Raw genomic sequence first — 16361 nt, 5'->3', positions numbered from 1 at the left:
ATTCCCACAAAAGTTTAAACAATAATGAGCTAGTTACATCCAAATAAAACAAATTTGTTGATCAAATTCTACAAACGACTTGAAAAATTCAACATCAATAGTAAGACCTATGGTTTGCCATGATTCATCCAAACTTTTGATATACTGTTCAATGATTTATACGGACAAGAAATAAATTCAATAACATTTCAACATAATGATGCTCAACACGTTCACCCCTGCAGACACATTTAAACTCTTCTAAATCAAAGACTAGACCAGTCAATTATGAAATTTCAGGGGTGAATGAGTTAATTCAATAGTGTATAGTGTTCTACTAACCAGCTACAGCTTGCCGTTGGTCAGCAAGTTTAAAAACGTCCTCAACCTCTTTACTCTGAGCCTCTGTCAGCTGGCCTGTGAGTACATTGTACCACTCCGGGTCTGTGGTTTGTATAGCTTAAAGGATCAAGAAAAAACAGAATCAAATATAAATACATTTAGTGAATATTAATTATTTATATTAAATGAACCATGTCATACATACATTTATTTACGATGGGAATTGAAGAAGGACCTTATCCCTTATTTTTTCGTTTCCTATGCCAAATGATGGGCCAAGATTCACATGCATTCCTTATTAACTTTAACGAATCCCTTAACTTAAAGTTTTCCATAGGAAAGCATCACAGATTTTAAGGAAAATCCCTTAAGTTAAGGAGCCTTCCTTAAAATCTGTAATGCTTCCTATGGGAAATTTTAAGTTAAGGGATTCCTAAAATTTAAGGAACTTTAGTGAAACAGGGCCCAAATTAAAGAAATATTGTGCAACTTTGTTTTTGTGGATGAACATTTAGATCACCACCATTTAGTTTCCTGATAGAGACCTCTTTAGTTCTACTTTTTAAACTTGTACCAGAAATCTTTTCGCAGTGATTTCACACTTGTCTTTTGAATGACTTTTGGTATGGAAACAATAGAATTGGTTGATAACAAAGCTGATCAGAGCCAAAATCTTATCATTAGATGTCACTACATCTACGACAAAAATCATGTGATCAAAGCTAGCCAATGAGAAAACCTCAGAGACATAACAAATGACCCATGACCCTACACGGTGCTGTGTCGCCACAGATACAGTGAATATCTTCAAGGAATGGATTATGGTTATATTCATCACATCAACGTTGTAACAACCAAAACTAGAAAACAGAATTGAAGATTTGCAGGTTAAAATTGGCTGCAATTATAATGGAACATTTAGATGTCTCTCTTTTCCCTGTAGGGGCCACTGTGGACGAGTGCTTAAAATGTTCTTACATGTTATCACAAGCCACTTTTGGGTTGCCAGTTCGAATCTCATTTTTTTCTCTCAGTCTTTAGGGGGAAGAATTCAGAATTTCACTAGAACTGTCGCCAGAATGGATGACTAATATTCGTTGCTGCACAAATTCAGTAATAATGCCATTAATAGGAACATTGCAGAACCCTATAGAGTTTACTCAACTCTCCTTTATGTCAGGATTCTGTGTACCATATTTTATCAAAATCTGTCATTGAAGTAGTTTAGGAGGAGTTCACCTGACAAAGTTGTGTCTACAGGCAGACAACGCGATTCCAGTATATCTCCCTCTACCTTAACTCGGGGTGGTATAAAAATGAGGATACGTGTCCCTGTGGTTGAATGCTAGATAGACACAAGAATTCACTGAATCACTTACTTTGCAGTATATTTTTAAACACCAAGTATTCATCAACTGTGGAATTTTCATCATCCAGAGGAGTTTGGTAACTCTCTAGCGCCGTTTCTTCTGTTCCATCATCTGTGTATTCGGCATCGCTGTCGTCATCCTTGTTGGCCTGGTTAAAATGAAGCTTATTCATCATATTCTTCATATCAAATTGGTTAATTTTGTTCATATTTACTCATATCTTGAGTGCTTTTTTTTTCTAGAACAAACCAAGAACTATATCGATCAATGGAAGATCAGAAATTGACATACACAATTTTTTATTTTATATTTCAAAGCATAACATAATCTAAAAAGTGTTCCCCATAGAAACTGGCAGAATTTTAGGCTTCTTTAAATTGTAATGAAATTCATAAAGATTTTGCCTGTTTTTTCATTTCCCAAAAACTGCTGAACAATATTCATCACTAACAAAAAGACTATATATGTATGTGACAATTCTAGGCTCCTTGTGATAGCGGAAACTCCCTAATAGTGCTGTCTCACTGAAGGATATGCCCCATTAACTCATTCACCCCTGAAATTTCATAATGGACTGGTCTAGTCTTTGATTTAGATGAGTTTAAATGTGTCTTCAGGGGTGGATGAGTTAAAACTGACAAGACAAATCCAGAATTCCTACCCTTTATGCCAAGCACAATGCAGGTGTATTACCTAGTTTTAAAACGATATATGTCTACAATATATAAATACGTAAAACAAAACAGCTATTTCCATGTTTCAAAGCAGGACAGGGCAAGTTTTGAAAGGAAGGCACAGTCATGTTTAAAACTTTATGATGCCACTTTCCCAAAACATTATTTTGAGTAGGGCTGGGTATTGGAAGGTCTAAAACGATACAATACGTATTGACAATACACTGAAACAATACACGATACCTATTGACGATACATGGAAACTCTTTTTCACATTCAGTTGACCATTGTGTTTTGAACATTGCGACAATAAAAGACAATTTTGATAAAACATTCTATAACCAGGAAAAAATCTACCAAACATTTGATTCAGTTTATCATCTGTGTTAATTGATTTCTGTCAATTCGTATTCTTAGTTATGAAAAGGCATTTCTAATCCATCTAGGTGACACAGATGCCTTAAACACTTCCTATTGATTGAAATGCTCTTACTTGAATGTTTTAGAATAAATTTTGTTTAGAATTTCCTATTTCTAAAACGAAAACAGTATGGTGAGTTGTTAAAACAATACAGCGATATACAGCATGTTTGCGTATCAATATTTGATCCACTGCTGAAAACCGATACATATCGGTATATCAATGTATTGATCCAGCCCTAATTTTGAGGGTATAAACATGGATTAAATTATGTCAAAAATGAATACTTACGGCGACCTCTAATTTTTCCATATACTGAGCACTTTCTTCATCTATCTCATCTTCATCACTGGCAAGCTCTTCTGAAAGTGAAATAACATAATTTTGTAATTTTAATCTTAAGACAAACAAGTCATGTCAACAAACACTGATTATTAACAAAACTTACAGTATCTTGATAAATGAGCTATTTAAAATAAACCACCCATAAAATATATTTTGGAGTTGTTACGTTAGATAAATCAAAGACGTTTTTGCCTTTGGGAAGATCAATACAATGTGAAATTTCACCATAAATTACGCTATTGACCTGAATTAATATGAAAAGTTTTCCATATCAATTTCAGGCGAAATTCACCTTAATGTTGATCCAAGATCAATCATATACTCCGTAAAGATTATTTCTTCATTTGAAATTAACATGATATTCAGGTGATATTATTCTGAGGTCGAATAAACCTAATACATATATTACCACTGCCATCAGCTTCCTCCTCTTCATCATCATCTTCGTCGTCAGAATCGTCATTCTCTTCCTGAGCTTTACCTGTTACAATCACCAACAGGTTAATTCTTCAGAACAATATAACACAGATTTAAATCTATATATATATATGTAGCAGGGGTGTACAATTCTGAAAATTTTGCACTAGCCCAAGGGCTAGTAGCATCAATTTTTCACTAGCCCTGATCAGAAGTCTACTAGCCCTATTTTTCATTCGTTTTTATATGTGCATTTTACTCCATCTGGATTTTTTTACAAACCTGTACAGAACAAGTACATGTCAAACTGTGTTAAATACTTCAGATTTGAAATTATGGTTCTTATTTCACTCAGATATTTCCTTTAAAACTATCAGTAGAAAGAAAACATAATCAGTATATCTATTAAAGTTTAACTTTGATATTAAAAGCTTAGCAGGAAAATGTTAAGTGAACAATCAGTATTTATTATCTGCTGTTTTCATTTTATAGGTATGATGAATTTCGTAAATAGTACAGTTCATGAAAATTCTGTAAAAAATCTTTAATCAAAATTACTATTTTACTGAACACTTACTTATTTTCCCTAATTTCTGAGAATTTAAAAAAACTTTACCTAGTAACATTTGCATGATACATTCGTATTTGAATAAAATGATGCAAATTTCATATAGATTTATTCCAAGAACTACACAAAATCAATTTTACAATTTACTATAAAATATTTTGTAAATGATTATTAATTAGCACTGCTGATTTTCATTTACAAGTTTTCAATATATCATAAAAATATGCGAAAGATAAGATGAAAAATATGCAAAAATATTGTACCTATAATTATGAAACCATTATTAAAGTTATTTTGAAAAACATTCAGTGGGTTTATTTGTGTCAGCTGTGTTAACTAAGCATACCTATGTATCTACAAGTGTACATGACAACGTTTTACTGTGTATTTAAATTACTTCAAAATGATCCGCTATCCATCTCACAGCAGTAGTACTATCTGAATCCTACCCCCATATACTCAAATTTATAACACTAAAATGATAATTATGCTAGATCTGTCACTTCATAATTGATTTTGATCTAAAGTCAAGAAATCTAGATTTTCCCGTTCCCTGTCTGTCAGCAACCTCGGCAAACACATGGCCATCTGGGTCACTCAAGCGCTTAACTTTCATCAATTACATAACGAAGCGTTTGATGCACCTAGAAGAAGAATGTTATTTACGTTTGGGAACCATCTGTGGTATGCATCAATATCGTTTGACACACATTAACTGCTAGCAGAATTCTGAACGGTAATAAAGGCTTAACTGCTGATTTATAACTAAAATTTCAATGTGAATATAGATTTTAACGGGATTTTCACTAGCCCACGGGCTAGTAATGATCGTGAAGCCACTAGCCCTGACCTGAAATTCACTAGCCCCGGACGTAGGGCTTGTGGAATTGTATACCCTGTGTAGAAATATTTCCGTTCTGATTTGTTTCTTTAATTTCAATTTACCTTATCAAATATTAACAGCCTTAAATAAAAAGATTTTTTTCGAAATAAGAAAAATTAGTTACGTACTTGCGTAGGCCCGTTTTAAACCTTGAAACAGAACAAGAAGAGCTGGAATGATCTGAGAGCCCACTTGGCTGACATCGTTTGGTCGGTTGGATACCATGCTGACGAGTGCACACAATCCCAGTGCACTGATCTTACGGTCGTGAAGTCTGAATAAAACATTAAGAAATCTTATCATAAACCAATCTTCAAACATTTGATGCACATTGATGTGAGAAAACTATGCAACTATACAATAAAGTTAAATATAAACCTTCTTTATTTCACATCGATTACGAAACAAATTATATAACTTATGTAAATCACTCTCGATGGCCGGGATGTAAGCGTGCGTGGGATCTTAGTGTGGGAGGAAACCGTAGTGCCCGGAGAACGCCCACGTGATCGGGCAGGTGACCCCTAACCTTTTCACGTCCATGCCGGGGATTGAACCCCCGCCGGCTAGGTGAAAGGCGAGTGGCTTAACCACTACACCACCTGATCACCCAATATATACAATACAGTTGCATCTTTATCTAATTCCCTTAACTATTTTACCATACATAGTGTCAAGCAATTTCAGAAAACGTCCAAAATGATTTTTCATTTCTTCCCCTTTTTACCATATTTTTTAAGTATTAAATTACAGTCCTTTACATCTTTTGAAGATAATTTTTTTTCCCCCAACGTTATTACATTTTTTCTCTTCTCTATATCTTTGAAACTATCAATTGCAGTAACACTTTTCTCCAAACTTGTAAACAAGCAAATACAAACTTCACGGATGATAGCGCTCTGCCTGTCATATTTATTTTTTTATATCAGCTCATACATATAAGTAGACTCACCCTAAGAAACAGTCGACGTCGTGAAGCCATTGTTTTAAGAACTGTTGCATTATAGAACCAGTGATATTTTGTATCTGTAATTTGCCGAGGGTGTCCAGTAACAGCGGTTGGTTATAGTACATCGCGGCTATCACAACCTGTAAACACATTGTCCGTAACTCTGATGTCAACACTTCCCGCGTCAATCGCTGTAATGCTAATTCCACAAATGACGGCAGTACCTGTAACAAAGCAGGATCAAACAATGTACAAACTCTCTGGTGTAAATTTGAGAAAAATGCTATTTATTATCCAAATATTAAAGATGCTCCACAGCTGACAAATGGTATTTTTTCACTACCAAAAATAGTAGCAGACAATTTAGTACTTTTCTTTAGTTACAAAAGTTACTTTAATACTTTACACCATTACCACCATTGAAAAGTTTGAGCTTCTAATTTTACTTCATATTGAAAATATGAAAAATGATTAATTGCATCCCAAAAAAAATTCTGTGGCACTATATCATACTGGTATATGGAATAAAGTACTGATTGCGAATGCACCAAAAGCAAAATAAATTATTTTTACATTATTTTTTTTGTGTTAATTAGACATATATATACACAATTAAACACAAATTATTGTTCAAATAATGAATATCATTTATGCTCTGTCGGCTGTGGAGCATCTTTAACTAATGATTTTGCCCTGTCAGTGATGCAGCATGTTTAAAGAAGCTCCACCGTCGACAGAGCATAAACGATACCCATCATTTGAAGAATAACTGATGTATAACCGTGTCTGTATGTGTCTAATTTGCACAAAAATAATGTAAAATATGTATTTTGCTTTTGGTGCATGCACAACGAGTACTTAATTCCATATCGGGCATAGTGCTATGGAATTTTTTCGGGACGCAATTAATCATTTCTGATATTTTTACCTTGAATTATAACAAGAAGCTCAAACTTTCCAATGGTGATAATGGTGTAAGGTAAATAACTTTTGTATCTGCACTAAAATACTAATTCGTCTGCTCCTGTTTTTGATATGAGAAAAAGTACTGCTTGTCAGCTATAGAACATCTTTACATGTCGATTATCACCAGATGCTGTCCCTTACCTGGTCGACTCGGTTGGGGCACTGCAGTAAAATGACTTCAAGGAGTTTTGCTGCATGACATTCGGCGTCTTCTCCAATATCAGCAGACATCACCTACAAACAACAATTTGCACAATCAATCAATACTATGGTAAAAGTGGATATTGTCGTTATCGCAAGTGCTTAGTTCCGCAATTTGCAAGCATAAAACTGTTATGATGGTGTTCTTTACGCAAAACATATATACTTTCAAACTTTAAGCTACCCAGTTCATATACTCATAAAATATTACTTGCAGGGGGGGGATTTTGTGATAAAGCGACATTCACGTAATTAGTGGAAATTTCACCGTGGTCTAAATTTCCACACTTACAGTAATTTAACACCTAAACCCTCTCCTCTTTTAATGCTATGAACAGTATTTCTTGGGATTTAATGATTATTGCAGACTAAGGCATAATAGAAAAGCATACAGATATTTTGTTGCTATGGTCAGAACTAAATGATCACCAACATAGGAATGAAATATTTAATTCAACTACATACCTAAGAAACTAAACTCCATAACAGGCAAATCATTACCAGTTATGCCCGATTTTATCTTAAAAAAATTTCAGATGTCCTATTCGAATAACCAGAGGTCATGTAAAAATTGATGCAAATACACAGAATTAAAATACAAAAATAAACAAGGACAAAAATCAGGACAGCAGAATTTTATGCAAATAACCCAAATTATTTGAATACCGTATTTTTGTGCGTATAGTGCGCATCCGCGTATAGTGTGCAGGTACTTTTTTGACTTTCATTTTGGAAAAAAAAAATTACAAAAAAAAAAAAAAAAATGTTTTTGTATCTTTGTTCAAAACATTTTGCATTGCCTCCAATCACTCTTGAATCACAAAATCAAACGGTTCTTATTGTTTATCAGTGCTTATAACAACCTTCTGTTCATTAACGTTATCTGGCGAGAGGAGTTTGACACGATGATTGACACTACGTTTACACAACGGCAGGCCTAGTTATCTTCTGAATTGCCGATGACACTATAATGAGGATCTCAATAACGATGTTTTTCCAATCAAATAATTAATCAAACCTTGTGTAATTCCAAGTGGTATCAATCAAGTCTATTGTGTGTCTGATAGACATTAAGATTTAATCATTGTCCAAGGTATTAGCTGGACAGCCGACAGAGTAGGCTAATCAACCACAAGTGGCCGCCATATTTGAGTACTGACTGCACACTTCCGTATTCTCAATTATTTGAATTAGTATTGAAATCAGGATGAGATCTTACAGAACCATTTCAAAAGAGAGTAATAAGAGTAAATTTTACAGTCATACCATCATTTATAGTGCCGATTGGTCAGTGTTAATGTAAGAAGGTTTTAGTTTCGTATTTAATTTGCTGGCTCTGCATGTGGCCATTACACTCGCTTCCGTAAACATTTGCAAGTTCAAAAGTTTTTCACATGCTAGAGAAACATATTTATAAGGTAATCTGTTTAATGTGATGAATCAATTACACACTTATACATCGTTTCAAGCTCCAGACTATATTCATTTAGCCATTCAGATCTGGAGATAGCTTACTTGAAGCTTCACGATCGTAACATGTGTCCAGTCATGAACACATGTGCTTCCAAAACGAACTTTCAAGGAATTAAAGATAGAAATTTCAAATGATGTTTTCCTTTTATATTGAATATATGCATTGATCATTGATTTAAAGATCCAAGTATTAAATCATAACCATATCACGACAAAATGTTACTGTACACTTTATCTAGGACCTGCCGGTCGGTGATCATGACCCAGGAGCTGGCCATGCCTTGTACCTGCGTATAGTGCGCACCCCAACTTTTCACTTGATAATTTATGAAAACAAGAGGCCCAAAGGGCCTTAACGGTCATCTGACTACCTTGGCAATAGTAAAATTAATTTCATATGGTGTCACTTTGTCAGGACCATGTCAGGATCATTTTCCATTTCCTTCAACAAATTTTATTTCAAACAAGAGGCCCAAGGGCCTTAACATGTAGGAAATTAATTAGATATAGTGTCATAGTAGCCTTCTTCAATTTGGGATCAACCAGAGATGTAACAATACTTTGTCGATCCATGTCAGGATCATCTCAGGCAAGTTTCAGCCAAATCACATAGGCAGAACTTGAGAAGAAGTTCAAAATGTGTTTTCAAGATGGCGGCTGTGGCGGCCATCTTGGATTTCGGATCGACCCGAAAAATAACAACACTTTGTCGGGACCATGTCAGGATCATTTCATGCAAGTTTCAGCCAAATCGAACCAGTAAAACTTGAGAAGAAGTTCAAAATGTGTTTTCAATATGGCAGATGTGCCGGTCATCTTGGATTTCGGATTGACCCGAAAAATAACAACACTTTGTCGGGACCATGTCAGGATCATTTCATGCAAGTTTCAGCCAAATCGCACGAGTTGAACTTGAGAATAATTTCAAAATGTGTTTTCAAGATGGCGGCTGTGGCGGCCATCTTGGATTTCGGATCGACCCGAAAAATAACAACACTTTGTCGGGACCATGTCAGGATCATTTCATGCAAGTTTCAGCCAAATCGCACCGGTAGAACTTGAGAAGAAGTTCAAAATGTGTTTTCAAGATGGCGGCTGTGGCGGCCATCTTGGATTTCGGATCGACCCGAAAAAAAACAACACTTTGTCGGGACCATGTCAGGATCATTTCATGCAAGTTTCAGCCAAATCGCACCAGTAGAACTTGAGAAAGTTCAAAATGTGTTTTCAAGATGGCGCCTGTGGCGGCCATCTTGGATTTCGGATCGACCCGAATAATAACAACACTTTGTCGGGACCATGTCAGGATCATTTCATGCAAGTTTCAGCCAAATCGCACCGGTAGAACTTGAGAAGAAGTTTAAAATGTGTTTTCAAGATGGCGGCTGTGGCGGCCATCTTGGATTTCGGATCGACCCGAAAAAATAACAACACTTTGTCGGGACCATGTCAGGATCATTTCATGCAAGTTTCAGCCAAATCGCACCGGTAGAACTTGAGAAGAAGTTCAAAATGTGTTTTCAAGATGGCGCCTGTGGCGGCCATCTTGGATTTCGGATCGACCCGAAAAATAACAACACTTTGTCGGGACCATGTCAGGATCATTTCATGCAAGTTTCAGCCAAATCGCACCGGTAGAACTTGAGAAGAAGTTTAAAATGTGTTTTCAAGATGGCGGCTGTGGCGGCCATCTTGGATTTCGGATCGACCCGAAAAATAACAACACTTTGTCGGGACCATGTCAGGATCATTTCATGCAAGTTTCAGCCAAATCGCACCGGTAGAACTTGAGAAGAAGTTCAAAATGTGTTTTCAAGATGGCGCCTGTGGCGGCCATCTTGGATTTCGGATCGACCCGAAAAATAACAACACTTTGTCGGGATCATGTCAGGATCATTTCATGCAAGTTTCAGCCAAATCGCACCGGTAGAACTTGAGAAGAAGTTCAAAATGTGTTTTCAAGATGGCGGCTGTGGCGGCCATCTTGGATTTCGGATCGACCCGAAAAATAACAACACTTTGTCGGGACCATCTCAGGATCATTTCAGGTAAGTTTCAGCTCAATCCCACTGGTCAAACTTGAGAAGAAGTTCAAAATGTGAAAAGTTAACGCACGGCGGACGGCGGACGACGACGGACGAAACATGATGACTATAGGTCATCCTGACCCTTCGGGTCAGATGACCTAAAAAGTGTGCACTATACGCGCAAAAATACGGTAACTGTTATGCAAATAGCTGCAGTCTTCAGTACTTCGCTGATGTCCAGCCTCTTTGAAAAAGTATTGTTGATCGAGATTAAATCCTCCTCTCTCTAGTTCTGAATTTATGCATAGGTAAGACCAAGTTGAAAAAAACCATCTGTATCAGCTTCTTGCTCTACTTACAGCTTTGCACATGTTGTATATAATCTGTAGATTCTCCGGGTTGGACAGGAAGGCGGGAGTGTCCACCGTAATGTAATTGTGTAGTGCTGGCATCATATCTGTAATCAGAAAACAAGCAAATTCAAGCACTTTACCACTTTTAGGATATTGGATGTACCCTTGTGTCAAGGCCAGGGGCCTAACCAACAAAGTGGTCACACATCAAAAAGCAGACCACGTGCGGCGTTGCTTAACTATGATACACACATTTACTGACACTCCTCCACAGTTAAGGTCAGACCATATTTCGTTGAAACTGGTCAGCATTGAGATAAAGTGCACGGCTGCGGAAAAACTTTGAAATGTACTCGTCCGTCGGATAAGTGCTTCATCAAAATCTACTCGTCCGAATGACATTTTCACTTGCCGCAATTTTTGTCAGATAAATAAGTATATGTGACTACAGCTGTTTGAGGTGTATCCAGATGATTGTCAGAATTGTATTGATGCCGATTCGGGGTAACATGACTAACAGACGGTTTTACAAGAAGGCCAACAAAAAATTCAATTCCAAAATAATTTTGTATTGAAGTGTTAAAAAAAATTCTTTAGAATCTAAAAGGTCGATATTTTAACTTACTTTCCAATGTAGTAGGTATTTAATTTTTAACTCCATTTTTTTCTTGTAAGATTTCGCTGCGACATCTTGTTATTCGATACATCTCTAGCCTCTTCATTATGACATCAAGAGACCTCGATTTATTCATGTTACAATGCTTTACACGCGCATGCGTATTGAAAACGAAAGTTGGGGATTACCAAGAATGATGCAGAAAGCGAAAGCTTTTGATTGCTTCGACGTTTTTTAAGAAATCGTTACGAGAGTCATGCCCTAGGTTTTTTTTTCTATAAAAAGTTAGCGAGAAATGATAAATTAAAGGTCTAAGTCATAGTCAGTATCAGAATTTTTTACTTGTCCAACGGACAAGCGTGATGTCAACATTCACTCGTCCGAAGGCCAAATCCACTCGTCTAGACGAGCGGACGAGTACATTTCCCCAGCCCTGAAGTGTAGAAAAGAATCCGGCCAATCAGATCTTAAAATCCCTAATTATTATGCTCAATGTATGAATAACAATGGTATTGAACCTGGTCTTAAGTATCCAACAGAAAATTCAAACTTGGTATATCTGAACCTCCTTCTCTATATATGTTTTATTTGACATTTGACAACATCAAATTCTTCAAATTCAAAATACTTGGTCGACTCCAATGTCGATTAGTCCAACCTTCCGTGTTTATGACGTCACAAAAATCATGTCAAATGATGACTTCATAATTACCGAATGGTGGGACTAATCGACGGTAAATTGTACTTTACCCACATTGTTTTGAGATCTTGAAACCCCCCTTATTACAAATCCTCTTTTGCAATATTAAACTTTAAAATTGTAGATCTCAGGTATTCTGTATAGGTCAGAACAAGGAATTATAAATCCTGTATTGTAATATTAAACTTTGATATTGTAGATTTCTGGAATTTTCTATAGGTCAGAACAAGGAATTATAAATCCTGTATTGTAATATTTAACTTTGATATTGTAGATTTCTGGAATTCTCTTTAGGTCAAAATAAGGAATTATAAATCCTGTATTGTAATATTAAACTTTGATATTGTAGATTTCTGGAATTATCTATAGGTCAGAACAAGGAATTATAAATCCTGTATTGTAATATTAAACTTTGATATTGTAGATTTCTGGAATTCTCTATAGGTCAAAATAAGGAATTATAAATCCTGTATTATAATATTAAACTTTGATATTGTAGATTTCTGGAATTATCTATAGGTCAAAATAAGGAATTATAAATCCTGTATTATAATATTAAACTTTGATATTGTAGATTTCTGGAATTCTCTATAGGTCAGAACAAGGAATTATAAATCCTGTATTGTAATATTAAACTTTGATATTGTAGATTTCTGGAATTCTCTATAGGTCAAAATAAGGAATTATAAATCCTGTACCGTATTTTCCGGAGTATAAGCCGCTACTTTTTCCCCTGAAAATCGGGAGTGCGGCATATACACCAGTGCGACTTATCTGTGTACGAAAACCAAAATCTGACGATGTTTTGGCATTATTACGTCGTGATTCACATGTGAAAATCGTAAGTTTTACTCGCCAGTTTTGTAAAGTTATACATCGAACAAATCACTGTAAAAGTGTTTAAAAGATAAAATATGCAATGAAAATATATTAAAGATGAAAATGATTACGTATCAGATGCATGTTCATTCGTAAAATTGTTTAATTCAAGGAAAATCCGCCGACTGAAACGTGTTTGTTTACTAGCGCAACACAATAGCGGTTTAGTAAAGTTATACATCGAAAATATCACTGTAAAAGTGTTCAAACGATATAATATGTGATGAAAATATAATAAAGATGAAAATAATAACGTACCAGATCCATGTTCAATCGTAAAATTGTTTAATTCATGGAAAATCGGCCGACTGAAGCGTGGTTGTTTACAGTCACAACACAATGGCGGACTGATTTCGCTATCGATTTGCTGCAGGATTGTTACCAAGAAAATAATAACTAAAACGTCAAAAACCACCAAATATCAAACAATAAGTTAAACATATTATTTAAATATTATGTGAGTGAAAGAAATGTCCGCAGACAGGGAAAAAACAATCTTCTGAATGACTGTTAAATATAACTTGCACACGTGTTACACACGGTCAACATGTGTATTTCTCAGAATCCTGTCGCTGTGATTTCAAAGAAATAATCGGCAGTCAAGTTTATAGTGTGAATTACATGTAATATAGAACATTATAGCGATGTTAAAAAGCATCAAACAGTCGTATAAAACATCATTTAATCGATCTCTGCAGCGGCAAACTCCACGAGGTCATAATCCGGAAGTTTACAAAAATAAAGCTTCGGTGAAATGCATCATGGGATATCTAGTTGACAAACAGTGGAAGAACACTCTAAACGAAGTCGATTGATACAGTAACTCTTTACACAAAGATACATTTAATACACAAAATATATCAAGAAAGAAATTCTTATGCATACTGAAGAAAGTATTTACCGGCGTACTGAAATATGAGCGAGAGTAAGCATGAACTCGAACTTGCACACGTGTTACACATATGTCGGTCAACAGGGGAATATCCCGGAATCCTGTCGCCGTGATTTCAATGAAATAATCAGCAATCGAGTTTACACACGTAAATCACATGTAATTAAGAACATTATAACGAGTGCAAACATCGCACAGTGATATTAAAATCATTTAATCGATCTCTATAGCGGCAAACACCACGAAATCATATCCGGAAGTTTACAAAAATAAGGCTTCGGTGAATTGCATCATGGGATGGCAAGTTGAGAGAACACTCTAAACGAAGTCAATTTTAGGTTAATGATAGTCTTGATAATATAGTTATCCTTTACACATCAATATAATTAATACGCGAAATATATCAAAATAGATATAAAAGAAAATCGTATGCATATTGAGGAAAGTATTTTAACCGGCATGTTGAAATATGAGAGAGAGTAAGCGTGAATTCGTACGGCCGCCATGTTTGTTTACACACAAGAAGTCTTACGTAATGGCAGAGTAAACAACGAACAGAAACATGACCAAATCAATTTTGCTAAAGATATTTACATCATTGTGAGTTTTATTTGTTATACATTTAAAGAACAAGTTTTCGTGATTCTAATCGATCGATAAGCATTACCGTGCTTCATTAGAGATCGATCGTATACACAGAGGGTTGTGTGGGTGCATGGGCCTAACTTTTGGTTGCGGCTTATGTAACGATGCGTCTTATGCGTGTACAAAACCTGAAAAAATCGTAAAAAAGGCCTCTGCGGCTTGTACACAGGTGCGACTTATTGTCCGGAAAATACGGTATTATAATATTAAACTTTGATATTGTAGATTTCTGGAATTTTCTATAGGTCAGAACAAGGAATTATAAATCCTGTATTGTAATATTAAACTTTGATATTGTAGATTTCTGGAATTATCTATAGGTCAAAATAAGGAATTATAAATCCTGTATTGTAACCTACCTCTTTTTGATCCTCCATCACGGTCAGAATGGTTTCCATAGTATTCAGGATACCAAGTGCAGCGATGGCTTTCTCTTCTGATCCTTCCATGTCTGCTTCAATAACCTGGGCAAATGTTTGAGATGCCTGGGCACACAGAAACAAATTTATACATTAATTAACCTCGACACAAAAAGCAATTTGAAAATTTGAATTCATAACACCTGCGAAATATTTGAATTTTACCATTGGATGTAGAATGGTTAATATTGCACAGAAAAGAATTGGTGTAAAACAGAAATTAAAACCCCTGAATATGTTACGTTGACAAAACTGCGAAATATGTTCTTCGCATTTACAAAATATATACCATGATGAATTTTTTCTTCATTTACGAGTCGCGATAATATGATCATCAAAATAACAAATGATGAGTACATCTTTATACTGATAACAAAATTTTAAGTTTGTGAAAATTTGATTTTCTCAGTTCAATTCAAAATAATGATTTTTTTTCTCTGCATGATTGACGGCTATAACGCACACAATTAGGGAAGCTATCATATGTTTATAGCAGTGTTTTTTGTGATGGCCATTGGGGTGAAGCAGGGGACAACCTTATACAGTGACTGAAATACATTTAGCTAAGGATATCCAGCTGTTATGGATAACACCAAATTTTAAGATTCAACAGTCCTGTTTTACTGGTTTGAAGTAATTGTCTTTCTCTCAATTTTTTTTAACACCCCCCCACCCCCCAGATATATTAATGATTTAATAATTTGACTTTTCAGAAGATGGTGTATTTAAGGAATCACTTCAGTCTTGATCCATCTATATGTGAAAGTAAATTGATACACAAATCTCAGCATTGAACTTACAAGATGCGTCATCATCTCCACGGCAATGGGAATGACATCATCAGTATATGTGCACACCAATCTCTGCATCACACTTGTCAGCTCATCACTCTCAGTTTCCCGTATTAACTTCAGGAGTTCTGTTGAAAAGGAAGGAAGTCAAGTATTTTTATGTAGATGTATGTGATACGTACAATATCATTGAATTAAATGCAGATTGAAAATTTGAAAATTGTGTAGGCTTCTTGTTTCTTTTTCAAATTAATTTATCATTATCTTTCGAAAAGGTTCTTTTTAGTGCCTACTTATTTGTTTCAATTTTTTAGTTCCCTGGATGCTTCTTGGGACAAAAGCAGTATAAAGTTTGTAAGATATAAATACATTGAACCATTATTTCTTTAACTTACCTAGAATCACCGGCTTGACATGTGGTTGTACATATTGTTTGGCTGTAAAACAAAAC

General features: G+C 35.3%; 1 protein-coding gene across 1 annotated transcript in view; it reads right to left on the bottom strand.

Moving 5' to 3' along the window:
- Nucleotides 1–16361, bottom strand: part of LOC138330146 (importin-7-like) — a 34371-nt gene that overhangs the window by 4671 nt on the left and 13339 nt on the right. The window contains 11 exon segments of the mRNA XM_069277556.1: nucleotides 322–438; nucleotides 1701–1839; nucleotides 3078–3148; nucleotides 3541–3612; nucleotides 5128–5273; nucleotides 5952–6172; nucleotides 7056–7148; nucleotides 10975–11234; nucleotides 15056–15181; nucleotides 15919–16038; nucleotides 16306–16347. Of these exon segments, the coding sequence (XP_069133657.1) occupies nucleotides 322–438; nucleotides 1701–1839; nucleotides 3078–3148; nucleotides 3541–3612; nucleotides 5128–5273; nucleotides 5952–6172; nucleotides 7056–7148; nucleotides 10975–11234; nucleotides 15056–15181; nucleotides 15919–16038; nucleotides 16306–16347 (1407 nt within the window).

This window comes from Argopecten irradians, chromosome 8, assembly GCF_041381155.1.
Source record: "Argopecten irradians isolate NY chromosome 8, Ai_NY, whole genome shotgun sequence".
NCBI classification, from domain to species: Eukaryota; Metazoa; Mollusca; class Bivalvia; order Pectinida; family Pectinidae; genus Argopecten; species Argopecten irradians.
Note: the sequence above shows the minus strand (reverse complement) of the source record. Positions and strands in the feature narration are given on the sequence as shown.